The 8773-nt window shown below is 43.0% G+C and overlaps 1 protein-coding gene across 1 annotated transcript in view; it reads left to right on the top strand.

Moving 5' to 3' along the window:
• Positions 1-268: 268 nt before the first annotated feature.
• LOC127750765 (uncharacterized) overlaps positions 269-8773 on the top strand; it is a 10198-nt gene continuing 1693 nt past the window's right edge. Inside the window, exons 1-2 of the mRNA XM_052273233.1 lie at positions 269-370; positions 6666-6842. Of these exons, the coding sequence (XP_052129193.1) occupies positions 290-370; positions 6666-6842 (258 nt within the window). The 5' untranslated portion in view covers positions 269-289. The remainder of the gene's footprint in view (positions 371-6665; positions 6843-8773) is intronic.

The raw sequence follows: 8773 nt of genomic DNA, 5'->3' as shown, positions 1-8773 counted from the left end.
GCCGAAGGCCCGACCATCGCCGCCGGCAGGCCAAGCAGGCCCGGCCCCTGCCGAACGGAGTTGCCGGCGCAGCGAAGTGGAGCTGGCAACTCCATTTGGCGGAAGGGCGGGCCTGCTTGTCAAAGATATCTTATGAATTATTTAACTGAGCAGAGGGCAACAAAACCCTAACCTCCTCCTAAAAACAAATATCTATTTGAAAATGTGATAGCTGCTCAGTGATCGAAAAGATTGCTTTCAACTTGATTTTAATTGTTATAAGTCTTCCTTTCAGAGTTGCAGCAGTGCGATGATGATATTACCGTTTTGTTTCTGTAGTCTTTTACTAGCTTTTGCTTGTATTGACGGCAGGTGGATGAACTCCAACATTGTAAGTTGATATTTTCAGAAATTATCAGGGTAGATATCTTTGACTAGAGCCCTACGACGACTGAAGCTGCCACTTCGCCTCTGCCTACAAAATCGGCCTTGTGTCCTCACCGCTAGTTTCTTATATTTGGGCGACCTACAGAGTCGCACTTTTGTGAGATTTTGACTTCATAACTAGAATCAGAGTCCCTTACTTCCGACTTGCGCCCTTAAGTTCGACATTGTGCCGTATTTCACTATTATCGCCTACCAATCCATAATGCGTAGACAAATTTATCTTTTATGGGCTTGCTGGGCAGGTTAGACCACCAAGTTTCTATTTCTGCCAAAAATATATATGTATGAGTGATATTGCTTTCTCTAGCAATCCCTGAAAATTGTTGGCTGAGCGTTACCCGCATGGAAATAAGTATAGCTAAATGACACTTTTAGGTGTACTTTTCTAAAGGGTACACATAAAGTATACTTTAAGTATAGCAGACTGCCACGGCCCCACTTTGCTGGCACTTTTGGCATACTTTTTGTATACTATTTGTATACTTCTTGTATACTTCTTGTATACTTAAAGTATACTTTTTGTATACTTTTACTTTTTGTATACTATTTGTATACTTCTTGTATACTTCTTGTATACTTAAAGTATACTTTTTGTATACTTTTACTTTTTGTATACTTTTACTTTTTGTATACTTTTACTTTTTGTATACTTTTCAGACACTTTGGCCAGTCACATTTTTAGGGACTTATTTCCATGTGGGTTAGCAAAGCCTTTGCTGTCATGAGGTGCAGTGCACTCTTTGGTCGTGTGTCTGTCTGTCTATCTGTAATCACAGACGTTTCTCAAAGACATTAACTTCAATTGACTTCAAACTGCGCACGAAGCACCAGTCCGGTGTATCGAGTTTAGTTTAGAAGTTTGATATAAGATGTTTGAAATAAGCGATCGTTTAATTTGAATTCGTAGTTTGGTGGTAGGAGGTTGGTAGCACGGCACTCAAGGGGAGGGGGAGCGCAAGTGGCTTCTGCGCCCACCTGAAGACTTTAATACCTTCTCAGCATTTCGACTTTGATCGGCTCTGAGCACAAGACATTTCTATTTAATTTTGCAAAGGGAATCCAAATCTGGGATTGCACTTTAAATTTGATAACTTTTACCAAATTGCAATTTTACAAATTTTTCATTGGAACAGAAGATAATGGTGTTCAGCCGTCGTAAAACGAAAATAGGTCATTTTATCTTACAAAAAGGCATCTTAAAAGGTTTATGCTACTCACAAATAATTTTCTCAATAGCAATATACTTGCAAGGGACCGAACAATATTAGAGCAATAGTTGCAACTTATTGTAGGAAAAGCCGTTCAAAATCAGAACGAGATTTATAACTCTCTTACATTGACTAATTTTTTCTAGAGCCATATTATTTCTAATGACATCGAAATAAAATGGTGAGAGAATTTAAATTACATTCTGTAATCAGATATATTACAGAACTTTCAATTTTTAAGCTAAATGACTCGTGACCATTAAGGTAAGGGTCTGATGAAAAAATTGCAATGTTTGTACAAATATTCTTAAATGAGTTCCCGCCGAAAAAACACATTGTTTGGACCTCTCTCCTTTGGGGAAACCATTTAAAGTTTAGGAAACATCTCTACTTTTTTTATTTTCGATCGGTCTGCCCAATGGCTCTTGTGGCTTTTTCGACAAAAGCCTGTTGTTGATAGAGATCATTTTGTGGAACTTTGAAAAACTTCTTGCGCAACAGGTTGTGAGGTAGAAAGCTGCCCTTTGATTTGTGACTTCCTTCCAGTGTTTACTAGGACTAATAGGTGAGCTTTTTCTCAATTTCTTTCTAGATTTTTGGAACAGCTCTAAAAGTGGTCAAAATCGGCCAAAAACGTTACTTTTTGGAGGAAACATTTTTAACAAAATTGTGGATGCTGCCTAAATAGAAAAATTGGGAATGTCTCACTGATCAGACCTCAGAAAAAGCTTAGTGATACTAGATAATCTAGGGACCCTCAAGCCCAAAAGAGGGTGTGGTACGAACCCTCACGTGTGGTTGGCTGAGCGATTAGCGAAGCCTATTACTCCAGTGATGATCGAACAGTCTCGCGTCTGTCTGTCCGTGTGTGTGTCTGTGTTCCTGTTTGTCTGTCATCACGATAACTCGAGAACGAATTTAGCTAGCGACCAGGGATTTTCAAGGTCGTTTTGTGTCATAAAAAGACAGATCAAGTTCAAAGAAGAGCATTCTAGCTCAAATATTGGATTTTAAAAGAAATCAAAAATCACAGGTCCCCAAAACGACGTTTTTTAAAAATATTTTTTTTTATGTGTCCTAAGGGGTAACTCATCAAAGTAGAGTCCTCTATGGACGAAAACTTGGTCCGTTTGGCTCTATCTCTAACCGTTGAGGAGCAAGAGGCTGTTTTCCACTCGGAAATAACCCCAAACCATTGCAATGTATTTTCTCAGATATTTGATGGTCTCCGGTGCAGAGCCCTGCACCGAGCGAGCTAACCGGGCGTCGCTCGGCTAGCGACCGGCTGCAGCTAGGCACGAGGCATGCCCGCTCGGTTGACATCTTCGCCCGCTCGCCGCCCGCTCGCTAGGGAACAAGGCATGAACTCGGCATCTGGGCCGCCTGGCTGGAGCGAGAGAGAGAGAGACGAGCCAGCCGTAGCGGGTGGGAGAGAGACGCAACATAGGCAGATTCGGCTACCTGGTGCGCGTCACATTCGGCAAGTCTACGGAAGCTGCCGAAGCTCGCTCGTGCGGCGTGGTCGCGAGACGTGGTCTGGCGTATATCTACCTAGTATTAGTATTACTCCCTTAACAATTCTGTGACATGAAGCCTTTTTTACGATTTAATAGACCGTTTTGTCTTTTTCACGTTCTTTTCGCCAATAAATGCCCTATAGCACCGAAATTGTACAAGATAGAGCAAAGCAGACGAAATTTTCGATCACAGGGATCTACTTTCACGAGTTACCCCTTAGGAGCCCATAAAAAAAGATTTGATAAAAGAATTTTTGGCGACCTGTGGTTTTTAATTTTTAAAAAGTCCATTTTTCAGCTAGAATGCTCATCCTTAAACACGATCTGTCTTTTTGTATGATACAAAACGACCCTGAAATTCCAAGATCGCTCTCTCGATTCTTCTGGAGTTTTCGTGCGGACAGACAAACAGGATGAAACTTTTCCGGTCAGTGGAGTAATGGGCTTCGCTAATCGCTTAGCCAATTATTTTAAAAGGGTTATGGCTCAGTATTGTTGATAACACTGGGGCTTGGCTCAGTGTTGTTGACAATACTGGGCCTTGGCCCTCGTGAACACTACCCATTTAGCTGTTGTACAAGCAGTGATACGTAAAGTATCTGCTTAAAAAAAGAGTGTCTCTAATTCCTATGATGTGGTCGGTCAGGCCGGCGTGGGAGAATGGCCATTCATGTCCACAATGTGGTCATGCCGGCGATGGGAAATAGTCGTTCATGAACACTGCTGCCCCCCTGCCGGCCTGCTCACATTGTGGTCATTCCTGCCTATCCCCCTCGCCGGTTTGATCACATCGTGGTCACAAACGGCCATTTCCCCATGCTAGCCTGACCACATCGTGGACATAAACAGCCATCCCTTAGCCGGCCTGACCACATTGTGGACATGAACGGCCAACCCCTTGTGCCGGCCTGTCTACATTGTGGGCATTCTAGACGCCTTTTTTGCCCTAGCCAGCCCTAGGTCTGCCTGCAAGCCCGGAACTCTGCATAGTTTTTGAGCTTTTAGGACTATATTTCAGTTATGCTCTTGTTTAGCGGTGAAGGAGCCTTTGCATGTTTGGCCTGGAATAAATGTAGATTCTTGACTAGCATTCTCGGCCGCAATTTCTTGGCTTAACATTGTGGACAGTTCGTCCGGAGCGATATCTAACCATGTCCACAATGTGGTCAGCTCGTCGGCATTCCAATTTTGCACTACATTCTATATGTGACCGATAGGGAAGCAAACTGTCGAAAATTTGATGTTCTTGTGCGTATACGTTCTGACTTTTAATCCGCAACAGCTGCTGAAGAGAATAACTTTTCGTGGGCTATTCGCACCAGCTGGTGCATATAACATTTGGTGTCCTATTTACACCTGCTGGTGCAAATAATATTTCGATCCTTGGATGCACCAGAGCTGGTGCATATAAACAGTATCCTATTCGACGCCTTCGGTTGTCGGGACAGTGTTGCGTCCTTCGCCATACGGATTGTACAGTATCGTGCGGGTTGATAAGTAGGACCTATGGCGTAACACTTCCACCTGGGGCGAGGGGGTAATCACTCCGTGGAAATGCGTACACCTCAACTTTTCACTTTTCCACTTACATTCACTTTTCCACCATTTTACAACGTTTACTTCATTTCTATGCCTATATCCCCTCTATTTTATTCATTTTTGATCTGATCAATGCACGATAAGTCACCTTTGACCATATTTTCTTTCAGTTTTCATCACTTTCAGTCAACTTTTTGTCACTTTCACTTTAACAGAAATGTGTACACCTACTTTCTGTGATTACCCCCTCGACCTGGGGTATCACCCTTTATTTAAGAGGCTTCGCGCGTGCGGCAAATCGCAGTCTACAACGAAAATCGCGATCCGATTGTTAACGTTGTCGCACAGTGGTTATACTTTGCACAGTTACTCCTAAAGATACAAACTACTATTTGAAGGTCGAACCTCGATAGCGTCTTTTTAGTTAGACGACCTAGCTCGGCACCAAAATCTGCCTCACTACATGCCGACCAAAATTCCTAACTGTCGAATCACTGCTTTGATTCCGGAAATTTAAGTTTCAAGTTCGTGATACGAGCCCAGGTTCATTCACTGACATTGATTCTTTCGACCAGTTGAATATGCGTAGGAGTACGTGCGGCAGCCCGTAGTGGCTGAGCTTTAGTCGTTAGTGTGCTAAAATTCTCATATGTAACGGTTAAAGGAATATAGTACTAGTAATGTACAGATGGAAGGCCAGGGAAGAACAGGAAAGGAGGGGGGGGGGCACTGGTAAATTTAAAAATGACCAAAACAAGTATGGTTTTTGATTTTCCGATGTCATTTTTAGTTCTCAGTAATTTGAAGTGGGAGTGTGCTGACTTTTGACTTTTACAAATGAATGCTGTTAGCAGATTCAACTTACAATGTAACAAACAGTAGGACAAACAAATGTCGTATAACTGTGGGTATGGCAAACCCTTGTCACAACCAGCTAGGGAAATTCTATTCAATACCCTCACTTGCCTCTGCGTGAAGTGAAGTCCTCCAATGAAGTATCTGGATTTTTAAAAAGTTATCAAATTAAAAATGTATTCACAGACTAAGATTCCTCTTGTAAAATTAAAAAGGAAATGTCTTATGCTCAGAGCCGATCTGAGTCGAAATGGAGAAGTTATTAGCCCTCAAATAACGATGGGCGGATTGCCAAGGCCAAATTGGTCCAAATTGAACGTTCGTGGGGTGCGTTTTGTTCGTCTCGGCGAGATACGACCCTCCAACCCCTCGGGTTGAGAACGAAAACTGCCGTCAGAATTGACCTCCGACGCACCGTTTGGCCGCTAGGGGCGATTGAACACTTTATTGAACATTTAAACATAACTCTGCCATTTTGATTCCGATCGTCCTGGAGCATAGAATTATTTCTTTCCTTTTTGTCAAGATAAACCCGCAATAATGGTTACCTTTTCATATTCCTCCCAAACCACTACCCCCCCCCCCTCTCCTACTTACGTTAGTGAACACGTAAACCATTCCAAATATCACTTTCGCGTTCTTTCTCATTGGAGACTCGCGAACCTTCGTAAGCTGAGATCCGCAACTCTAAAACTAAAAATGAAACACTCGGTTTGACTATCTGACATTTTAATAACTGCTGAGAAAGTTTCAAAGTCTTCAGGTGAGCGCAGGAGCCACTTGCGCTCCCCCTCCCCTCGTGCACCGTGCTACCAATCTACCGCCACCAAACTACGAATTCAAATTAAACGATCGTTTATTTCAAACATCCAATTGCAAACTTGTAAACTAAACTCTTTAAGTCTCGACTTATAATGAAGCTTCGTGCGCAGTTTGAAGTCAATTGAATTTACCGTCTGAGAGAAACGTGGGCCGGTACAGACAGACAGACACGACCAAAGAGTTCTCTGCACCCAACATCACAGCAATGGCTTCGCAAGCTTAGCCAATCAATCTACTTTGGCTCCTTATCCTATACCGACTCACGCTAAGACTGCTATACGCTAATTCTCTTTTTCAGGGGCCATACATTCCAGTTTTTCTGAAGTTCAGAGAATGCGCAATTGGTGAAAATGGATATGATGGAAGTTCTCGGTACGTGATAACATTCACACGTTTTAATCCGTACAAAAGAAATGAGTTGCAAAAGTCGTCAACCAATTATACATTTAGCCAACCATTAAACGACTCATATTGGGTAAGCACATGGGATGGCCAGGTAATAGTTAACAATATCAAATGCACGGGAAAAAATAGGATAGTTGTGACAGCTAAAATATTAGATGGTTATGGTACAGGAAGTATGTTGGCAATGGCAGTTGACGCGCGCTCGTTAGGAGGGCCGAAAGCAATTTAGTTCGAAAAACTAACACATAGTTGAGACAACTAACGCATTGGTTGGGACGAGAAATGCGGCAACAGTAAAAAATATTCTGTTCAAAAAAGGATTTTTTATTTAAAAGTACACATTCTGTAGCCCGCCCTTCAGCTTTTAAACAAGCAGGCCCACCCTTCCGCCAAACGAAGGTGCCAGCTCCGCTTCGCTCCGCCGGCAACTCCGTTCCACCCCGAAAGGGATGTAACGGCGAAGCACCGCAACTACAACCCACTCTTCTGCTTAGAAAACGTATTTAGGGGCTAGGGGGAGGGTTTCTTTCCTATTTTGCGGTTTTTAGGCCTTTTTCTACAACGTATTGTTCACTATGGCAATTTTAAGCTTATTTTCGTCAAAAAAAAGACCCTCTAGCGCCTAAACGGTTAGAGATAGAGCAAAGCAGACGAAATTTTCGGCCAGAGGGTTCTACTTTGACGAGTTACCCCTTAGGAGAGCATTAAAAAAAATACTTCTGCGAGAATTTTTGAACCTTGGATACTCCTATTCACACCCTTAGGGGTGGTTGCCAGGATTTGCCGTAGGCGTTTCGTTCTCTAGGAGTGGGCCTTAAGATACCCTGAAAATTTCAAGTCTCTAGCACATCTTCTAGTGGAACAGACAGACCCACAGACAGACACAAGGTCGTTTGCAAGCCTGCTGGATAGCTTTTTCAAAGCAGAAGGGAGGGCTAAAAAGCATTAAAGCGAGCTTATGCAACCGCTCTCGTGTCCGTTCGTCCGTCCGTCTGTCTGTCCGTCGTCCGTGTAACAGGAAGGAGATGAGCTAGAGGTCTGCAAGTTTCAGAGTATCTTGGGGGTTACTCCTGGACAACGTAACGCCTCGTGCTGGTGCTAATCCTGGCAATCACCCCTAGGGGAGGGGGGTTGAAAGGGGGTAACCAAGAAATAGGGGTTGGTCCAATAAGTAGAAAATCATTTTTTTTAAATTGGTCCCTTAAGGGTTAACTCTTGCAAGTAGAACCCTTCGGGCTAAAATTTCGTCCATTTGCCTCTATCTTGCACCGTTTGGGCGCTAGAGTGTTTTTTTCGGCGGAAATACGGTGAAAATGACCACGTTGCACATGAAGACGTACAAGGAGGCGTCCAATCGTAAAATGTCAGAGGAATCCCCCCCCCCCCCAAAACAGCACATTTTGAGCCATACCCTCCGATTTACCGTTTCTTTAACCGTTTAGGAGCTAAAGGTACATATATAGAAAACAATAGCAAAAAGTCAAGTTTTAAGACTGTTTGACAAACAATATACAATCTGCGCGGGTCCTTTTTTTGACAAACAATATACAATCTGCGCGGGTCCTTTTTTATCCCGCCCTTCTGCTTTGAAAAAGCTGTCCAGCGGGCTTATGCAAACGACCTCGTGTCTGTCTGTGAGTCTGTGTGTCTGTCTGTTCCACTAGAAGGAGACGTGCTAGAGACTTAGAATTTTCAGGGTATCTTAAGGTTCACTCCTAGAGAACGAAACGCCTACGGCAAATCCTGGCAACGACCACCCCTAAGGGTGTGATTAGGGGTGTCCAAGGTTCAAAAATTCTCCCATAAAGTTTTTTTAGTTTATGTTCTCCATAGGTGTAACTCGTCCAAATAGAGTTCTCTGGACGGAAATTTCGTCCGTTTTGCTCTATCTTTAACCGTCTAGGCGCTAGGGGGCCTTTCTGACGAAAATAAGCTAAAAATTGCCTTAGTGAAAATAAGTTGTAGAAAAAGGCCTGAAAACCGCAAAATAGGAAAAAAACT

This window comes from Frankliniella occidentalis, unplaced genomic scaffold (assembly GCF_000697945.3).
Source record: "Frankliniella occidentalis isolate FOCC.00 unplaced genomic scaffold, Focc_3.1 Scaffold255, whole genome shotgun sequence".
Lineage (NCBI taxonomy): Eukaryota > Metazoa > Arthropoda > Insecta > Thysanoptera > Thripidae > Frankliniella > Frankliniella occidentalis.
Note: the sequence above shows the minus strand (reverse complement) of the source record. Positions and strands in the feature narration are given on the sequence as shown.